This window comes from Emys orbicularis, chromosome 3 (assembly GCF_028017835.1).
Source record: "Emys orbicularis isolate rEmyOrb1 chromosome 3, rEmyOrb1.hap1, whole genome shotgun sequence".
Lineage (NCBI taxonomy): Eukaryota > Metazoa > Chordata > Testudines > Emydidae > Emys > Emys orbicularis.
This window is the reverse complement of record NC_088685.1, coordinates 128227538-128249193: the sequence shown is the minus strand read 5'-3', so window position 1 is coordinate 128249193 and position 21656 is coordinate 128227538. Positions and strand designations below refer to the sequence as shown.

The 21656-nt window shown below is 40.0% G+C and overlaps 1 protein-coding gene across 3 annotated transcripts; it reads left to right on the top strand.

The window, feature by feature from the left end:
- The first annotated feature begins 11045 nt into the window (after nt 1–11045).
- On the top strand, nt 11046–20039 carry TBXT (T-box transcription factor T). 3 transcript variants are annotated; one of them, XM_065401216.1, is made up of 8 exons: nt 11046–11251; nt 12094–12358; nt 13383–13517; nt 14334–14395; nt 14511–14572; nt 15851–16024; nt 17717–17846; nt 19772–20039. In XM_065401216.1, exons 1-8 carry the CDS (start codon nt 11046–11048, stop codon nt 20037–20039), a joined length of 1302 nt encoding a protein of 433 aa, XP_065257288.1. The 3 variants fall into 3 exon arrangements, with proteins under 3 accessions (XP_065257288.1, XP_065257287.1, XP_065257290.1); XM_065401215.1 differs by having other exon boundaries at nt 15848–16024; XM_065401218.1 differs by lacking the exon at nt 15851–16024.
- Nucleotides 20040–21656: the final 1617 nt, after the last annotated feature.

Here is a 21656-nt window from a genome sequence, read left to right as displayed (position 1 = left end):
TCTCAGTTTCATGATCTAAAATATACACCATGACCTTATAATCTTGTGATATTTTAGTTCATGACGTCTGAAATTATTTTCACACTCTATTGTATTTTAGATGTCAAAGAGGTAGAAAACTTATTGGAGATTTTAAAACAATGGGAAAACCTTAGCTAATCTTGAGGCTTCCCTGCTGAGTGAATGAGACCTAAATCACTGCAGTTTATATTTGAATGGAATTAACAAATCTGTTTACTGTATGTATATGTTAATTTTTTACTGCTGATAGGTGGGGAGACCTCTATCTTGAATGGAACTCTTGAATTAAAGTCTGATAATTAATCAATTTTGTCAAAGCCATGCACATGTAGGAACTTATTTAAGTAGAGTCCTTTCCAAAAGGAAAGATTCCACACCTTGAAGCTAAAGCTACACCTTTTTTTGGAAAGCTACTTAGGTTTACAAGAATTGGAGAGATCTCCCCTCTTTAAAGCTCAGCAAGATAAAATAAAATGTGACTTCTTAGATGTACATCATCTTCTTTCAAGGAATTTTAAGAGTAGTCAAAGTACCCTAAATTATAGTTTTAGGCACAGTTGAAAATCTCCCCCTAGATTCTTTTTAAAAAGAAATATGGTTCTCCCAGTTTGAGAGATCAGATTTAGCATTAGACACAGATGATATAGACAACTGCCTCTGGGGTAGAATGTCTAAATAGATGTCAGTATAGTTTCTTCCTGTGATCAAAAATTTTTATTTTACGTATCTGTTTCATTTTCATTTAATGTGAATATTTTTTACTGTAGGCGCACATGCAATACAAAATAGACAAAATAAACAAATCTCAGCTCAAAAATTCTTCCTCACCCATCTCATTCAACCCCAGATTAACAAATACCACACCGCTTAGCCCAGTCCTTCCTCATAAAACTGGGAGAACAGATGGGACTTGCAGCATGTAACTCTGTTACAAGAAGAGGAAAGCAAGTTCCATAGTTGAAGGTCTCTCACTGAAAATACCTTACCAACAGCTCCCTCCTGTTTAAACCAGGAGACTGTTAGCTAAAGTGCTTTAGCAGATCTCACTTTAAGTTACCACAGTACATGGGGAACAATTTAATTTTAAATCAAACTAAAGTATTTATAGGTGCTTTGTAGTGAGATTCCTACTTTGACTTAAGTGCCTCAGAATCCTTCAATCTTTTGTGCTTGCCACCCTGATACTCTTTGGAGCACTAATGCAGCTGGTATAAAGAGTTCCATAGCTCATTTGGGAAAGGTGTGTGGGGCATGGGATACCAATGCACTTAGCAACAGCATTGCAAATGACAAATACCTCTTGTAATTGGACTTGTTAGGAATATTGGACTATGTAGAGGTGATTGGGGGTCAATGTTTCTTCTCTTTCTGTGCATAATTCACATGCACAACTGCAAAGAAAATGTCAGAACAAGGCACAGAGTTTTCTTTAAGCTTTGTACATACCAGTATTGTTTCAATTAGGGAGTGAGCCAAAGTTCACGGAAGTCAATAGAACAATTTTCACTGACCTCAGTAGGCTTTGAATCAGACCCCTCATGGTATAAGAGATGCACAACCAAACATTTACTACCCAATCATCAGAAAACTGTGCCTGTGATGGGGAAAGGAAGAAGGAATGGTTAGTGAAATATTTTGCCCATAAATCAGTTTAAAAGTAGTAGAGATGGGCACTCATGAGGTTATTTTCTTGTACTTTAGAGAATGTGTTGTATTATTGTTATTTTTAATAATTCACTCTCTACAAAAAACATGTATCTACTGGAAATACAAGAACCCTCGAGAGAATGAAAGGAAACTTGCAGAAGAAGAACTCTCAGACTGGAGGAATGAAAAGAAATACTAGTTGCTGTCAAATTTACTGCTGTTTAATTGTTATTATCTAAAAATTAGAAATTTGATCTCTGGAACCCGTAGGTCAAAAGTGAAATGATCTTGTGGCGTGATTATGTAAGATAATAATACTTAACAAGTATTTAGTGCTTATCTTTGTAAATCACTTTGAACTGATTAACTCAACTAATTTAAACTAAATGAATTAAATATGTACAGTTAGCACAGTTTTTGGAATGTCTAGATTCTTGTCTGCCAATCAGGGGGAGGAATATGTTTTTCTAACAACCTCTAGAAGTATTTAGATTAAGAAAGGAATGTGGTAAACACCCAGTGGATTGAGCTAGAATCAGGGGTCGGCAACCTTTCAGAAGTGGTGTGCCGAGTCTTCATTTATTCACTCTGATTTAAGGTTTTGCGTGCCAGTAATATATTTTAACGTTTTTAGAAGGTGTCTCTCTATAAATCTATATTATATAACTAAACTATTGTTGTATGTAAAGTAAATAAGGTTTTAAGGTTTTTAAAATGTTTAAGAAGCTTCATTTAAAATTAAATTAAAATGCAGAGACCCCCGGACCGGTGGCCAGGACCCAGGCAGTGTGAGTGCCATTGAAAATCAGCTCGTGTGCCGCCTTCGGCACCCGTGCCATAGGTTGCCTACCCCTGAGCTAGATGATAAAGGCAGGCTCATAGTTTAGCAAGGATTTTTAAAAAGATTGGATACTTACATGAATAAGAATTTATAGTTAAATCAGCTTGGATAAAAATACAAGGGTTATCAATCATCATGCATCAGAGCATAAACAGGTCACCATCTGGGGTCAGGAAGAAAATGACCCTCATGGTAATAGCACTGCAGGATTAAGTCCTTTGTTGAGGGTAGAGGGTTATACTTTCCTATGTAATGACTGGTCATTATAAGACAAGATAGACTAAATGACTATGTTTCATCTGTCATTTCCTTAGCAGGAACAAAATATATTGTCTGGTACTGAGAACATGTATGAACTGCTAGATGACGAGACAAGGTTTAAAGAGGCCTTTATATGATATACAGATTTTTGTAAAGGAACCATGAACCAAAATGGCATCTGTATAAAGGGGGGGGGGTGGAATAATAAAAAAGAAGGGCAAGTGTTCTGAGGGCATCCAGTAGGGAGAGCACATTGGAGGAAACAGACCTGCATCAATCCAGAAAAGAAAAGCAAAAACAAAAAAAACACCCCCAAAATACAGAAAAGTAAGTTTTAGACCATTAAGAACCAACTTACCTGATATTTGTTTCTGTGTGAATTGGTTTGAGAGAACAGAAGAATGGGATAGATGTTAATAATATTATTATAGTATATTATTATAACATTGTAGTATAATACTAATTAGTATTTCTACTGCAACTTTCCTCTGTTGAACTCAAAGCACTTTACAAAGGTTGAAAACATCATCACAAGGCCTACTGAAGTACAAAGTCATTAAAGACTTGCCCAAGGTCTCAAAACAAGTCCATGGAGAAGGTGGGACTAGAGCCCAGGTTTCCTGACTCCTATTCTCTTGCCTTTGCCAACAGACTTCATTGCTTCCTATAGGACTAACTTCAGTGGTGCAAGGTAGGGCAAAATACAACTCCAAGAGCCAGTTAAGTTTATTGAGCTCAAAATGGGTATTCATCCTCTTTAAGGGCAGGTAGTATTTCCATTTGCTCCTCCATCAGAGTTCTGTATGTGGGGAGGAGGGGCCAGCCATAATTTGTACTCTGGGGTCCTGAGAAATCTACTGGGAGCTTCTTCAGTGAGCTGTTACAGACTCGCTGTTTCCCCTAAGTGCCCACTCTTCAAAATACACTGCCCATTCATGTCACTGTATTGGCTCCTATGATCTCTTGGACCTACAGTGAAGTTGCTGACACTGCAACCCCATCCCCTGGTGGAATTCTGGTCCTTCCACCATGTCTATCTATTTTTACAGCCTCCAGTCCCTCAGTAAGCCACCTGATTGAAGGTTTGCAGAATTGGGCCCCTAGTTGTCATTGTTGTTATAATTATATTTATTTATTTAACATTTATAGTGCCTAGAAGTCAACCAGATAAGGGTTTCATTGTATTAGCTGTCTTACAGACATAAAGAAAGTGACAGTCCCTGTCCCAAAAAGCTTGCAATCTAAAAAAATAAGAAATAACAGATGGATGAGACAAACAAGCAGCTCAGGGTAGGGGTAGGGGTAAACAAAGTACCAAAAGTAATATGATGTGTGCAATTGAGCAGTAATAATAAATTGCACCTCACTGCCTAGCTATTATCAAATTGCAACATAATGAATACATTAGGAAGAGGTGAGTTTTGAAGAAGAACTTGAATGAGGATAAAGTGGTAGGCTCATGGGTTTTGACTGCAGGCTTTTCCCATGCCTAAGGAACCACATAAGAGACATGGAGAATCGGATGATCAAGGTTGGCATCACTGATAAGGTAAAATGCTGGACAGGTAGGACAGAGGTAAGTCATAAGGGGTTTGAAAGAAAGAATAGGACATTTGTGTTCAATGTGGTAGAAAAGAGGTAGCTAGTGGAGAGACTTAAAGATGGGGAAAAGCAGAAACACACCTGCTGGGAGTTCAAAAACCGTCCAAATTCTAGTTCAGTTCAAGTCCCTTTCCTCGGGGTAGGCTTTATTAACAGGTAATATTCCAAAACAGGATCAAAGTAATGCAGAACACTTGGTAACAACCAACACAGACCTTTCCAGCTTTCAGCAAACTCGGAAGGGCAGAAGACACACTCTGCAACAGCTTCCACTTTCCTTTTACAATGCCAACCCAAATCACCCATGGGATGGGCAGGGAACCTGAAAGTTCTTGTAACCTCTTACATGTTGGAACTTAGGAAGTGCCTTTATACCTTGTCACAACGGTGTGACCCTGACATAGTCAAAGCAACAAGCCAGGGAAATGATCTTAGCAGCAACATTTTGAAGGGACTTGAAAAGGGCAAGTTTGCAAGCATTAAGGCCATGGAGGTGATTACCCTAGTCAAGGCATGAGATGCTCAGGACTTAGCTGGCTATCAAATACTGTAATTCTTACTGCCTTTTGTATAATACACAACTAAAATATTCCTGTTTTATATTTACTTTGGTGGTGGAGTTGGTAGTCAGAGGGAAAAAGTATTGAGAGAGTAGAATGAAGAAACAAAATAGGGAGAGGAAAATTAATTTTGTTTTACAAAACCTGCTCTCAGGCTTCAAATCCCTTTCTAGAAGTCTTAATGTTCCGTGACATTTAAATGCCAATATGATGTTGGTTTTATGACAATAATTGATCAAATTCACTAGTTTTGAAATGCCCTTTCTGAGAAGGGAGGCGCTCTGTGTCTGATTCACTATAGCCTTACATCTTGTATAGTCATTTACACCAGTGTAAAGTGGGTGTTAATTACTACCATTTTGATTTGGTAGCCTTTTACATTCACTTTACACTAGACTAGTGTAAATAGCTGTACAAGATTCAGGGCAATGGTGAATTGGTGCCCTGTAAATGCAGATTAGTGTTGTTATGATGATTTTGGCTGTTAGTTATAATTTCCAAATATTTGGGAAATTACTTTTTTACTGTGAGAACTATTATGGAGGAAGAGATGAACACTACTTTTGTTTCATTAGATATTTTTGATCTCTGAACCACTAGCTTTTCAATTAAGCCTTTTGAGCATTGGCCTGCTTAAACCCAGGGTTGTGAGTTCAATCCTTGAGGGGGCTATTTAGGGATCTGGGGCAAAAATCTGTCTGGGGATAGGTCCTGCTTTGAGCAGGGGGTTGGACTAGATGATCTCCTGAGGTCCCTTCCAACCCTGATATTCTATGATTCTAATGTCCTTTTGCAGGCAAAAGTCCCATTGACTTCAGTTGGAGTTAGAGATCAGGATCAGTGGAGGTATAAGAAAATAGGTAGAAGGTATGTTAAAGCCTTAAACTTATAGGGGTGACCTTGCACTCTGTGTACCCCAAACTCCCATTGTCTTCACTGGGAGCCAAATAGATTTTTTTTTTTAAACAGATGATAATCCTGGGCAGGTTTAAAGAGTAAAGAATCCCTCTTTCTGTCCCCCACCCTTCACAACCCATTATGCCTCCTCCTCTTTGCACTTTTAGAAGAAATAGGCTGCTACAGTGGTGGATGGTTCTTATTCTGTCATCCCAATTGCACCAGCTGGCCTATGCAAAGATACTCCATTTAACTAGAAGTATACTTCTAGGCAAGATTACTGTGGCATTGAAAAAAATAGGAAAGAAATAATGCTACTGATTTTCAAAACAAAATATATTTGTCTTGCTAGCCCTGTTAATTAATCTTTCAGTCAGCCTTTCTTTAGAGCTTGTGTAGGGGAGTGTAAAATATTTTTAGGTCCCTCCCCATTGGTGTTACCTACTCCAGCTCCTCCTGAAGTCAGTGGAAGTTTTGTCATTGACTTCCATGAGAGAAGAATCAGGCCTCAAGTAACTACACTGACTTAAAAAAACAAGTAGAGGTCTTTGCAGTCCTCAAGTAAAGCTCTGGTTGAATCAATGAGAGTTTTGCCCGTGATCAAAAATGCAGGACAGGCACCTACATATGCCCTACCATCCAAAACGCCAAGTGAGAAAGTAGAAAACATTTTATTTCACTCTGTTTGGCTACTTGATATGCAACTGTTTTCTGAAATGTAAAAAAAAAAAAAAAAAAAAAAAAATTAAAGGGCAGCAATCATATGCCTCTAAAATTAAAAAACAAGAGCATGAAACATAATTACTCATCTTTATGAACCTAAAATAAATACATCAAAACATTGGAGGTTTTTGTACATTGTCATTTTCACAGTTTGGACATATGTTTATAGGGGGACGTGTCCCAGTTAGGACATATGTTCCTGAGTTTGTTTAGGACACATGTTAGTAAATTTGGGGAATTTCTGAATAATGTGAATAATTTTGCTTGATTTAGATTAAAAATTAAAGTAAAATGTTAATTGGTTTGAAGATAATGTTCAGTAAAAGGCACACCAAGACTACAACAATAAACGAATTGTGGTTTCTAATTAAAAAGATATTTGCACATTTATGGAGCACATATATTCTACATCAGTAATTCTGAACTGGTTGGTATCAGCGGAATGTTTGCCTTCAGTTTCAAAGGGAAGGCAACGGACATGTCTAGAGACCCAACTAGTATACAGTAAATATAAACTGAAATTACATTTAAACGTCTAAGGCTAGTCAGGAGAAAACGGACGTTTATTTTTAAGGTCTAGAACATCTTGACACTTCTAATTTGCACTTTAATTTGACGATTTAATTAATAGCCCGGTTTTTGTTGTTGCTCTTTTCGATTGTTTTTAAGTCTGCATTAAATCAATCCTGGATCCAGGGGGGATTTTATTTATTTATTTATTTATTTTGAGGTAGGAAGAGTGATTTGGGGGAAAGGATCGTGTACATTCTACATAATCCTGCATTGCAAGATGAAAAGTAGCAAAACAAATACTCCAGACATTTATTTACTCACTGATTCTTAGCATTCCCAGTTGGACTATATTATGTATGTATTGGTTATTATCAAGGGGGGATAATAATGGCATGCTCGGTTTATCGTGATTGCGATTATTTCCATGGCAGTCTTCTTCACATAACCTTATACCTAGGGTGATGATAATGCAGATGCAGACAGACAGATCCCATGAACCTAGGGGGAACAGCTGGAGGCTGGTACTCGCCCAGTGTAAGAAGGAAAGTATTGCTATAAATTGGGAGTCTTTATAGCTGTTCGGCTGGAGGAAGTTTTTGGCTGTAAACTGTCATGCACTGCAGCTCTCGGTGAAAAGGCTGTGAAAGTGGGGAGTTTTCTCTCCTGAGAACCAAAGTGCAATTAAGATCAGAAAGGAGAAGCAGGGCAGAGGGGGAAAATAATAATAAAGCAGAGGGCACAAATAGCTGCCCAGGAAAAATCTTAGTATTTTCTCTATCCCTCCCAAAACATACAGCTCTCCCACCGTTTGCACTCATTTTTATGTTGTTTAAAAAAAACCCTGCAGGTATTCTTTTGATCATTTTTAACTTAAATCCGGGAAGACTGTTCAAAAACTGTCAGCTAAATCTTGGGATATTCCTTAGTTCTTTGGGGCTAAATGGCGAAGTCACTAAAACAAATATTATAAAAGTGAAATATGCAAAGTGAAATAAACTCCATCTTCCTTTTGAATGGTAAATTAGAGAAAATGATAACATCTGGTGATACTACATGCAACGTTTAATAATAATGTTCAAAGCATTTGTGTCGCCAGTGGTATTTGAGCTTTCCTTACATGTATTGTTCTTCTTTAAAATTAAGGACTTAGCCTGCTTAGAAATATTTTAATTCCGAATCGTCAATAACAATGTTTTTATTAAATTTCAAACCATCTTAATATATAATCAGATCGAATCCCGTTTCCCTTTCATACCTAAATCCACTAAAACAGACGCGTCGCCTTCGATTCCGCTAGACTCTTGACGGTGTGTCAGCTCTACAGATGGTTTATATGTAGGCATTTTGTAGGCATATTAGATCTGCCGAAGAATTTAGAACGAAATTTGTCTTACCCTGGATCCACTAAAATAAAAATAACTTCAGAACACTTCAAAAAATCAGAATGTGTCGAAAGCAGAGAGAGGTATTTTTAAAGATCTAAACTGAGCTGCTAAGCATTACGGGCTGTGAAGGAGACTCCCTCATTTTGGATTAATTTTAAGAGTATCTTGAGATGCAGGATTTTGCAGTGTGATAATCTCATCGTTTAAAAAAATAACGCAGATTGTCACAGATTGACAGCCTCGCATAGAATTTCTGAGCTTGAATGCGCATGCCTTTTAAAAGTAAAGTATTATTTTTTGTATGGAACACCGTAAGTAAAATGAGTGTGTGATGTTCGGCTGGTGGAAAGGATCTAGTGAAAATATTCAGAGCAGTGACTGTCTGGGCGTCTCTTCTTCCCGATTTTTGAAAACCTGCTCGTAGAGAAAGATCGTTCCCCATCAGAAGTGGACTTGATGCGCTCAGTAAGCAAAGCATGTCGGTTACAAAGGTTTTTAAAAATCATGTGCAAAGACTAACCCAAAGTAGGGAAATGTCTTCACTATATTTCCGTAAAGTAACAGAGAATGTTTGCATGCGCTATTTAAAAAAAAAATTAAAAAGAAACACGATCGAGCAAAATAACATTAACTTGATCACCTCATGTAGCTTTTTAAAAATACAACTTTGATTTCTAAATTTAAGATGTAAAAAATGGGTGCAGATTGTATGATGTATTTGAAATTTGACTAATGTAGCAGTTTTATTCCTGAAATCAAGATGCGTATATAGATGTGAAAAGTGTGTTTATATAAAATGTGCGTGCATGTACATAAAACCTATCTATCTATCCCCAAGATTAAAAATTTTTGAATATAGCTCTCCATACTAAACATTGGTTTAAACTTGTTGCTCTTCCAAAGAGATTGCCATTGACAGAGAAACTTTTCTTAAAAAGCAAACTTTAAAAAAAAAAAACTCATTAAATCAGTTCAAATAAAACTAATATCCAGTATTTTGAATGTAACTATGTTTGCATATCTTTTTTTTTTGAGAAATCCTTATTTTTACATTGCACTGCCTCCCCTCCTCTTCTTTTGCTCCTGTTTAAAGCGATTGTTATTGTTTAAAGAGACCCCATTGAACTATTTCCTGCTCATTGTCACCTCTCTCCCCCTCTCCCTCTATCCAGAGATTCTCACAGAAAGGTAATAAACTGTTCCCTCACACCACAGATCGCAGCACCTCCTGAGAATTCAAACCATTCGAAAGCATTAGTATGTTTCAAAATATTCATTCTCTCACTCCGTATTTACGTCTTGGCTCGTGAGACTGACTGAAACTCCAAGGATTGGAAAGTTTTTCATTTAAAACACACAAAGCCCTTTTTTCCTAATCCAAACTTACAATTTTCTCCTTGTTATAAAGGGGGGGGGGGGGATTTAAGCGTCAATTTATCGATATAATGTTTATAAATATTTCCAATTTAAATGTTAGTGTACTTAGATGGTTGTAAACATCAGTCGTTTTAATATGCACATGTACTATAGAGATTAGTGGTAAGAGACAGAGCTACAGTCTTCTAAAAGATGATCTGAGGTGGTCAGTAAATTCTTTAGGTTGTGTGAAGGCAATAGTTCAATGAGATCATCAAACTGAGGTTGAGGGTTTATTTCAGAGAAGTGCTTTCTGGTCAGTTGCTTTTTGATTCTTTTAAAACATTTCTTGTCGACTTAAAATTGGCCTCATTTTAATGGTCACATAGACAGGAATGCCACAATCTGTGACAATGTGAATGTGAGGTTTCTGTTTTAAGAGGTGATACTTTAAATGTCTCATAGAAATACATTGCAAATACTGTACCTTCAGCAGCGGGGGGAGGACTTTTAATACCGCCTAAATAATAACTCGCGCTAGCGGTGTCTACTTTCTAGGATTGGCTGGTCTAGAATGGTGTCTAAAATAAAACCTCTAGGGTTTGCTGCCCTATGTTGCGAGCGGCATGTCAATGTACCTATAATGACTGCTGCTGATAAGGCAGGAGGCTGCTGCACACAGGTTATGGGGCTGTTGCTGAGATGGGCCATTTCCTCCTAGGCTGCTGAAGCCCCAACCCCGGCGGCTTTGATAGAGGTGCAAACATTTGGGGGCAGATTTACATAAAATAGCCGTGTTTAATCCCACTGGCCGCAATTAACATCACAGGCTTCCCCGGGCACCGTTCTGATATGGCCGCAGGGAGCCAATCAGCTGGGTCGGCCGGATACATCAAAGGGGTTCTCCTCCAATCAGGGGAGCCCCCCCACAGGCATTGTGATGTCACCAGGGGATATTTATTGGGGGGGTATAATTACTGTCCCCTTGGCCAGTTCCAGTCGCGCTGACCAGAGAGGTCAAGTGGATTAACCCTTCTGCCACCACATTGCAACCAGCCTGGATCCTTCCCACTGTAAGCAGCCAGGACCCCCTCCCAGGAGCCTCGGGGTCCTCCTCTCCCGCGTGGCTGTTCGGCGTGGAATCGCCTCTGATAAGTTCTACCAGGAGTTGGAGCCAGACCTGAGGCTGGAGGTGGCTCCTGGGCAGTAAGTGGTTTTGGGGGAGGGGGAGGAGAGAGGATGAGTTCTCCCGGCACGGAGAGCTCCGGCAAGAGCTTGCAGTACCGGGTGGACCATCTCCTGAGCGCGGTGGAAAACGAGCTGCAGGCTGGCAGCGAGAAGGGAGACCCCACGGAGCGGGAGCTACGAGTCACTCTGGAGGAGAATGAGCTGTGGCTGCGCTTCAAGGAGCTCACCAACGAGATGATCGTGACCAAGAACGGCAGGTAGGGTCGGGGACGCTGCTGGCAACCCCGGCGGGGGGGGGGCTGCCCAGCCCTGCCCAGCCCAGCCCAGCCCAGCTCAGCTCCCACTGCTGCAGGAGACAGCCGCAGCCCCAAATGACTGCACAGCCATTGGGGCTGAAGACCCCCTCTGGCCCCTCTCCCCTAGTCCCGCTGGAGTTCTCTCCCCCCAGTTAAAGGATCCCCCCTGCAACATTATGTTGGACCGAGTCTGCTGCCCCCACGCTGCTGGAGACACCCTAATCTAATGCTGCGGGAGACTGCCCCCCCCCGGTGGTATTTATTTCTCCCCCTTTTTACTGTAGATTTCCCTCCTTCCCTCCAATCCAGTCCTGCTGGGGAGGATCTCCACGTAATGTGGCTGGAGACCCCAGATCCTCTTCCGCTGCTGGGGGCCCCCTGATGTTGGCCGGGTGCCGTCCCCCCAATGCTGCTGGGAGCCCCCTCCCCTCTGCACAGCGCGGCACCGGAGCGGGAGAGGCTGCAGCCACGAGCGGGAGCCGAAGGTGGGGTCCGATTAGTTTTTGCCCGGAGCCGCACAAAGGGACTGGAGCTCCGCTGGGGGGTGGTTTAGGGCCAGCTGATCCTTTGCACCGGGACACCCAGAGAAAGGTGAAGGGCCAGGCCTGGGAGAGGCAGGTGAGGCTCTAACGCGGCTTCCTGGAGTCCTGTGAAGTAGCGGAGCCGGGGCACACCGGAGCCGGGATCGGCCTTGCTCTGAGGCCCGCGGTGGGGCGAGCAGAAGCCCTGGCCTGGCTCCCCCGGCAGTGGGGAGCAGTTCCCCCGGACAATGCGCCTCTCCCTGGCCCTGCTCTCTCCCCCAGGCGGATGTTCCCCGTGCTGAAGGTGAGCGTGTCCGGCCTGGACCCCAACGCTATGTACTCCTTCCTGCTGGACTTCGTGGCCGCCGACAATCACCGCTGGAAGTACGTGAACGGGGAGTGGGTCCCCGGGGGCAAACCCGAGCCGCAGGCCCCGAGCTGCGTCTACATCCACCCGGACTCGCCCAACTTCGGAGCGCACTGGATGAAGGCGCCCGTTTCCTTCAGCAAAGTCAAACTCACCAACAAGCTCAATGGAGGGGGGCAGGTGAGTGGCGGGGCTGCGGGGGCTGGAGCCGCCCAGGGACCTGGCCGGCCAGGAGCCCCAAGGGAGGGGCGCCGAGAAATAGCGCCCGCAAACTGCTAGTTCTCAGCGCTCCGGGCAGCAGAGACCCTTCCCCATAGCCTCCGTCTGCGGGGTGTCAGAACTCAGTGGGGAGGGGAGGGAGGAGACACCCCCCCCCAAGTTTATCCAGTCAGCAAAGTCAATCAGGGTGTAGCTAAAATTCAGGGCTGGAAGAAAACTTTTCCAGAGCCTCTCGCTGTAACAAGCAGCTCAGCCTCAATTGCGTGGCTACTTTCCTCCGATAACACCTATCCAGCATTGTCTGTAAACTTGTGACACATTTCAAAGGCTGCCCCTGTAAAAGACGGGGGCTTTTCTCACCTGTCGGAAATACAGCCAGGTCTTCCAAATAGAAGAGTTTCTTTATTTTATGTCAATAGTGTACTGGAGTGGTCTAAAATAACCGGTTGCTTTTTAAGAGCAAAAATAAAAACGCAAACCTATGTACCTGTAAACCAGGACAAGGAGTCTGCCTAGTAGATTTCACCAAGAAAGGTGAACTAAATTTCATTTGATCTCTACATTATCTATGAAGTTGTTCTTCAGTTTTGTTGACACTGGGTTGTAATCAATATCCTCTATAGTTTTAGACAAACCAACTGAACTGTTTTTGTCCTGATGAAACTGTCCAAGCAGAGGGGGATTTTTCTTAAATAGTCATTTCAGGGTTGAATTATTTGATAATCCAAAGTGTGGATATCTATCAGTAGGCTGCCCTGCCAAATATAATGGCGGATAATATTTAGGCAGATAATTTAGTTGCCTGACGTTTATCTTCTTTTGTCAGGCTTCACTTTTAGAATTTACTAGTGTCTGTTGACTTTTGGGACCTGCCCCCATCAAGAAATATCCAGCGTTAGCTTTTTAAAATCAGAAAGTGCTCTGTAACTGTAGAAATTTGCATCCCACTGTGACAATGCTTATGCGTGCTATTATATATTTACAGATCATGTTGAACTCCTTGCACAAGTATGAGCCTAGGATTCATATAGTGAGAGTTGGTGGCCCTCAGCGTATGATAACCAGCCATTCCTTCCCAGAGACCCAGTTTATAGCTGTGACAGCTTATCAGAATGAGGAGGTATGCACAAAATGGGAAAGAAACCTACATGCACTTCTATCCTCTGAATTAGCAAAGTGAAAGATACTGGAGCAAAATATTTGTCATGTAACATTTTTTCAATTCTCTGTTTCATTTTAAATTGTATATAAAGTGAGTTTGTTTGAAATTAAATAATAAAGCCCAATAAATAAATAATAATAAAGCCCAATTAGTAACACTAATTCCCTGTTTCCTATATATTGTAACTTTTTATTTGTTAAAAGTAGAATTATAAAGATTCTTTGGAATTCATCAAAGCTAACTACTAATGTTAGAAAATCAGTAAGAATAAACTCACTATTTTAAAGTATAATGAAATAATACATGAACTAATTGGAAATGGCATTTTCAAAACTGACTCTTGTTTTCAAATAAAATGGGCACTTTAAACTTCAATTAAACTGTAAATTACTAAGCTTATTATCCTAGTTGAGATTTGTTGTTGTTCATTCTGGTCTACCCAGAAACCCAAAACTCTTTATAACTGTCATTAGTGTATCCCCTTTCATATGTGTTTCCTTAATAGGATAATAAAACCAGGTAACTTAGTCAGGCAGTGACAGTGGATGTCTTTAAATTTTGTAGAGAGAATAATTTCAAGTCTACCGTTAACATTTGAGATGTTTGGATGCTGTTTAGTTACTTTACATAAATCCATACTATGGCCTTAATCCTACTGCCCCTGAAATCAATGGTAAAATCCCACTAACTTTAGAGAAGCAGGATCAGGTCCTAAATACTGTATGATAATGAGTAGTAACACTTGCAAAATAAGATTTTTGTTGTTGTTTTTAGATCACAGCTTTAAAAATTAAATACAATCCATTTGCAAAGGCTTTCCTTGATGCAAAAGAAAGGTGAGAATTCTTGACTAAACCCAGTTACAAAGTTTGCAGAAAAATTACATATTTGTGAAAACACATTTCTTTCAAATCATTTTCTTTGACTAATGAAATGTGGCTTCTTTGACAGAAGTGATCACAAAGATATGATGGATGAAGTTGGAGACAATCAACAGTCTGGGTATTCACAGTGTATGTTTAATTTCACTCTATTAAGTATATAACTTTAAAAAATACCTTATCTTTCATCTCAGCTTCTTTTGTACTTCCTTTCTATTACAATTTAGTAGTATGTTGTAGCTGAGTAAAATTCAGACACCAGTGTTTGTTTGCAGGCATATGTTAACTCTCACTATAGATTAAGTATGACATTCTAGATAATACTTAGTCCTGCCTTGAGTGCAGAGGACTGGACTAAAAGACCTCTCAAGGTCCTTTTTAGTTCTATGATTGGTGTCTGATTCTTATGATTATTGTTTTGTAGTTTTTCATGTTTCTTATTGTGTACAATATATTTTATTAAACATTAATACTGCCTTCAAAAATTCTGTAGTGAAATGTTATAATCATTAGTTTTCTACAAGACAATGGGTCTTGGATATAAATAATGCAATATCTGTGGGGAGATTAATGGAAGGAGCGTTTTATTTCAAAAGGTAACAAAAATTAGTGAGAATAAACTCACCAGTTTATTTAATTTATTTTTAAAGTACACTAAGGAAATTGGGGGCACCAGTTTTAAAATTCTTTTGTTTTCAGATGGCTAAAATGTCACTGTTTTAGAATTTTAAATTGAATTTTGTTTTAAAGGGACATTGTCAAAAAAATTAGGTCCACAACTTGAATAAAAGGGCATTTACAAATTATAATGGGAATAGAATTTAAAAAAAATTCTATGAAAACATTTTCTTTTGCATTTGAACATCATCCCACATCAGTATTGGAAACCTCAAGCACAGCAATGTTGTGCTAATGCAGGAGAACCAAAAAGAGATGCTATAAACAAAAGATAAAATTAACCAGTGTGGTTTCACCATCCAAAGTGAGTGATATGCAAAACGTACACACAAGATAAAAAATGCAAAGTTTTAAAAATATTTCAGTTTTAATAATCTAAGGTGTAATTAGTAACACAGGTAAAGACGGCATCTATTGTAATGGGCAGGGAGAAGCCAACCTGAATAATGTTATTCAATAGTGCTGGGAGGGAACCTGTTTTTTGCCCTTATTAAAATTGCCCTTTTTCTCAATTTTTCTTTCAAAATGAATTTTTATGCGAGGCGACATGTATCCACATTTCACTTTTGACAATTGGCATTTTCTGATGGAAAAACATTGTGTTGGGAAATTTCTGACCAGCTCTAATATTTAACTTCAGAGTAATAGTGTTAAAAAGGCTCATAACATTCATAGCCTGCTCTGTGGCATTATGTATCAGTGCTACGAAATGTCCTCTTTTTCTCATAGTAGGTGGCTGGCTTATTCCTGGAACTGGGAGTCTGTGCCCCCCCTCCAATCCTCATGCTCAATTTGGAGCACCTCTATCACTGTCCTCTGCTCACAGCTGTGAAAGATTCTCATCGCTGAGGAATCATCGTTCTGCCCCTTACCCCAATCCATACGCCCATAGAAACAACTCTCCAAGTAAGTTTTTATTATTCTGCGGCTATTTAAAGAGGGAAATTAACCTAGTGGTCCAAATTTTGATAAATTACATCAGTGTAAATCTGGAGTAATGTCATTGGAACTGAGAACAGTATCTAGTTCAGTTTGTGCTGAGGGCTTGTGACGATTGAAAGGCAATAACAAAAAGTAAATATGTTTCTCTAGCCTCTTAACAATGGAAAAGTAAGATTTTGTAATGCTCTATCTAACGTTAGGTTATTAGACAATTCTGTGCTAACACTATCCCTGTGTCCTACTGTAGAACAAGAATCTTGAAATGAAGGAATACTTCAATGATTTTTAGCCTAGGAAAGCTTGGTTTATTCTGGCAATATTTGTCAGTTAAGTCAGTGGTCCCCAAACTGTGGGGTGTGCCCCCTTAAGGGGACACGAAGGAACATCTCAGGGTGCACGGCAGGGTCTGGGCCAGCCCTCACAAGGGGGTGGGGAGGGAGCACCACCCAGCCCGCTCCGGCCCCGCCTTCAGCCTCTGTTCTTGGCTGCCGGACCCCTTTCTCGGCTCCCAGCCCAAAAGGATGCGGACACATTTTATTACTGGTAAGGGGGAGTGCAAGAGGAGAAGTTTGGGGACTTGGTTTAAGTGAAGATGGAATATATGTATCTGAAGAATTTGAGGAAGAACCATCTTAAAGAAATGGCAGTGAATTGAATAGACTTCTAGTTATGGTCGTGGAGTCAAGTGGCATTAACCTAAGTAAATAACTGAGGGCCTAGTTCGGCCACCATTACTCACATTGAGGAACATCTTAATCAGTGTGTAGTCCTTTTGAAATCAACAAGACTACATGTGTAGTAAGGTACTCCTCAAAATAAGTCAGGGTGACAGAATTGGGTGCGTAATGACAATATGTCTATCCAATTGCACTTCCATGAGAAGAAAGGAGGGGATGTTTAACTAACTGCCCATCCAGGACTTGCTATGGTTTTTCGTTCCTGGCCAATAAAGGCTACTGAAAGGGGTTTTTGTTTGTTTGTTTGTTTTTAAAAAAACAGCTTAATATTTTAAATTTTATAAAATATTATGTAGGCTAGGTGGCATAGTCACCATCAAATTGTTCCAGACACAGCCCATAGCCTGACTGTTCTTACAATACGTAACTCTGTAAAGTGTGTTAAAAATGAAAATTTGCATGTAGTTGATTTTTGTTGCATCTTGAATCTTTGCATAGGTTTTGCAAATTCAAATAAAATTCCATGAGAATAATTAACTTCTCTGTGTGCCCTGCTTCTTCCCCCATCCCCCATAAAGGATTTTTCTCCTCCCCTTATGTTCATATGCCGCAGCAACCTTCTCTGGCTGTGGAGGGTGGAATGGCATTGAGGCCATTGCTAATTTAGCCCCATAGTTACCACAGCGCTACATAATGCACTCCCCTCATCAGAGGCTGAGCATTTTGGCATAAGGAACTACTGGAGGTAGGAAGTGAAATATGCTTTGGCAACTGAACTTGGGCACCTCGTATAGCAGACTGGCACATCACCCACTCGACAGCCCCAATAAAATTGATAGTTTGACACAATTGGTAGATACATGTGTGTATAATATGCAAAGCAGTAATAAAAAAGCTGTACTCTGCATTGAAAATGAGAATTGTGCCTCACTTTAACTGCTAATCTGCTTGTTAAGTGCTTGCTTGTTTTTCACAGCAGCCTATGCTGATAATTCCTCGGCCTGTCTTTCCATGCTCCAATCCCATGACAACTGGTCCAGTCTAGGAGTTCCCACACACACTAGTATGCTGCCCATGAGTCACAGCACTGGCACATCTACCAGCTCCAGGTAGGATTCAGTCCCTTTGCAATGCAGCCCCCCAAATCTTCAGAAATTAGAGTATGTTGGGTTTTTTAAATTGAAGAAAGGAGTGAACAGGTCATTGTGAGCTTGAAATCTAGTCAGCTTTAAAGTAAAGAGTTAAAAGTAGTTTCAGGTACTACACCTGTCTCTCAGGGTATGTCTGTACTACAAAGGCTATAGTGGCACATCTGCAGTCCTGCAGCTATGCTGCTGTAGTGTAGTCTCTCGCTACAGCGATGGAAGGGGTTTTTCCATTGCTATAGTAAATCCATCCCCTTGAGAGGTGGTAGCGAGGTTGACAGAAGAATTCTTCTGTTGACCTAGTGGTGTCTATATTGGAGCATTGGTCTGCTTAACTATATCTGGAGCAGCATAGTTAAATTGACGTAAGTTTTAGGTGTAGACCAGGTCTAAGTCTCTCTGCCTATTTATGGCTTTATTGTTGCATTTTCCTTTTTTAATGCTTTTTTTCTCTTCCCTGTTGATATATGAAAAGCCCCTATAAATATATGAAAATAACTGGCCATACAGGAGAAACGATGAAACTGACTTTACACACAGTGCTGACAAATGCACAGTGCAAACTTATTGGAGAAATAAGGAACAATTATTTTCTCCCATCTTTCAGTTCTAGGAATCTTAAGTGTTATTTGTAACAACAGTAAGTAAAATAACACTTTGACAAGTGTGAGAGATCAAGCAAACAGTATCCCTTTAAATAATAGCCCTTGTTTATTGCTTTTAAGAGAACTCAATGAAAACCATCCTCCTGTCATGAACATATATCATGTCTCTTTTTTTAGACTTATGATTATCTTGATAAAATATTGGCTCACCTGTTGAAAGAAGTTATGATGTTGGATTTGTACCCAATTCCTAGGAATCATAGAATCATAGACTATCAGGGTTAGAAGGGACCTCAGGAGGTCATCTACTCCAACCCCCTGCTCAAAGCAGGACCAATTCCCAACTAAATCATCCCAGCCAGGGCTTTGTCAAGCCGGAACCCAAACTAGAAGTTATTGGGGAGTCAGATGGGATTTTGCTGTTGACTTTAATAGGATCAGGGGTTGGCCCTCTATTTTTTTTTTAAACAACTTGCAGTTCAAATCTGTAGTCTAAATATTCTGCTAATATACATGAATCGTAGAAAAGGCACACTTATTTATGAAATATACAAGTTAGCATTTATCTATTAAAATATACCATATATATATTACTAATACAAAGTACTAGATACTTTTTTTACTAAACATAAATTTATTGAAATAACAAGTACTCCCAAGCACTTCTTCTCCCTCCCAAAAATGTCTTTACATTTGGAAGGCAACAAAGTCCAGGGTACTGGATTGAGAGTCAAGAGACTGGGTTGTCTTCTTGGTTCTGCCATTGAATTGCTGTGTGACCTTGGGCAAGTCACTTCACCCCTCTGGGCCCTGATGCCCTATCTGTAAAATGGGGATAAAGGGGGTAATGTAAAGTGCTTTGGGATCTATGGGTGAAAAGTGCTGTGTAAGAGCTAAATAATAAATGGAAAAGCTAAATTTATCCTCTTTAAATTTTTCTCACAGATCAACTTTTTTATTTCTGGCCCCCAGTAAAGAACCTTTTTTATAGGTGTGTGGGTGGGGGAAGCAGAGGGATGAGGTGGGAGCTGGGAAGATTTGGGTAGATTCTTATCCTCACAGCATGCTGACAGCAGCAAATCAGTGTGATCCACAGTTTAAGTGCCTGAGACTTCTCTAGTGTACTGAAGTAGCAAGAACCTTCCCAAAGTTCTTTACTATGCATAAAGTAGCTGAGTAAAAACACCCCTAGAATGTGCTTTGTGAGGTGTAAAACTGCATAGCTGACAGGGAAAACTGGGTTAATTAATAATCCATATTATCTACCCTTCTTCTCTCTTACAGTCAGTATCCCAACTTGTGGTCTGTGAATAACAGCACCATCACACCCGTGTCTCAATCAGGTGGGATGTCCAATGGACTGAGCTCCCAGTTTTTGCGAGGCTCTCCAGCACACTACCCACCCCTTCCTCACTCTGTCACTGCCTCCTCCTCGGGATCTCTGCTGTATGACGCTGGCACACCAACAGACATTTCTGACAGTCAGTATGATACCTCTGCACATAATAGGCTGGCATCCACATGGACTCCTGTCACACCACCTTCCATGTAAACCAAGCCCTTTCTTTAAGATAAAGACTTTCTAGCTATTTAGTTACTCTTAATACTGAATCCACAATGAAGTCTTGAGGAGGGGGAAAAGAGACATGAAGAAAATTACAAACAAAAAGACTGCACTGCTTTTGTGTAAAGTAATTGAATTATACTTCTTACAGTATAACAGTGTATCATTAGCAGCATATAGACCTTATGAGTGCAATTCTAGTATAGCAGATCCACTGCTCTTCCTTTTTAAAATAAATATTTTTAATCCTTTTCAATTTGGCAGAGATGGGCCTGAAACACCAAAATTTGACCCATATTCCACACTTCTCAATGTTCTGGGACTATCTGGATCTGGGGTTTTGTTTCATGCCCATCTTGACAGTTTTGTCAGTTTTTTTTTTATTTTATTTTTTAATAAGCTACTTCCTGTCAATTGCCAGTTAACATTTTGCTTAGCTGTAGTTGTGAGAGAAGTTTTATTAAGTGCACAGTTTGAATCATTCTCAAATCTACACAAATTTAGCTAATGAGTGAAATTTGGAGAACTGTGTGCACTAATGTTTATTTATCGTGAGAATATGTGATGTTCTGGTAGTTGACAGTTTTTTATGCACAGTTATATGCTTATTATATGAATTAAATGATGAAGACAATCAGCAAGAACTTTTTAAGGTGAGTTTCATTGTTTGATCATATAGCCAATGAGCAACTTTCAGGCTAACTAAACTCCTGCCTTTCAAACAGCTATCCTCTAATGGAGGGCGCCATCCAAAGTCCTTGGAAACAATGGAAAGACTTCCATTGACATTAATGGTCTATGGCCCAGGCCCTAAATGAGAGAAGAAAGTCAATACCTAACAGTTCTTTCTAATTTATTTTAGTTCAATATTGTACTCTGATCAATATTTATTATTTGTTAGGATGTGACTTTGTTTTGTACATTTTAAGATGTGTATATAATCCGTCAATATGCTGTGTACCTTAAGACAATCATACATAGGACATGTCACCACATGACATATGGAAATAGTGTGGATCCAAGTAGTTAAGTTATTATACATGAGCAAATACCAAATGTCAGTAATTTGGGATGGGAGTATAGATATAAGCCTTAACGTACACCAACTGCTTGTCTTCACTAGAAGATTAGGTCATGGTAATGTTCTTGCTGTCCATGCCTCATATCTTTGAGGGCTCTTATTAACTACTGTACCATGAGTTGACCTAATCTTTTGCTGAAGACAAACCCCAAATGCTGGGTCAAAATGTGCCTTTGGATGTGCATGCTTCTCCCACTGACTTCAATGAACACACAGTTGAGGGTGGAGTCTGACCTTTATGCATAAATCATAACAAACCCCTTTTTGATGACGTGTATAAGGTTGGAAAGAAGAGTTCTAAGTTAGAGGATTCATTTAATATTTCATGTGCTATAATGGCAGCTTAAAAATGAAAAAGCAAATGCGTGCTGCACTTTTGGTTTCTTAGGCCCTGTTCCTGCAACTGGATCCACATGGGTGGGCCCTTGCATTCACGCAGCGTCCCATTGACTTCAGTGGGTATCTGCACCAGGCACAAAAATCTGCCCAGGCAGGTCCAACATCAGGATCTGGGAGTTAGATGT

Bases quoted from the DNA above. Each gene is read 5' to 3' on its own strand.
- TBXT (XM_065401215.1), top strand. From the start codon at position 11,046: ATGAGTTCTCCCGGCACGGAGAGCTCCGGCAAGAGCTTGCAGTACCGG. The intron at 14,396-14,510 runs GTGAGAATTCTT...CTTCTTTGACAG, and splicing joins TTCCTTGATGCAAAAGAAAG to AAGTGATCACAAAGATATGA. The intron at 16,025-17,716 runs GTAAGTTTTTAT...TTTTCACAGCAG, and splicing joins CCATAGAAACAACTCTCCAA to CCTATGCTGATAATTCCTCG.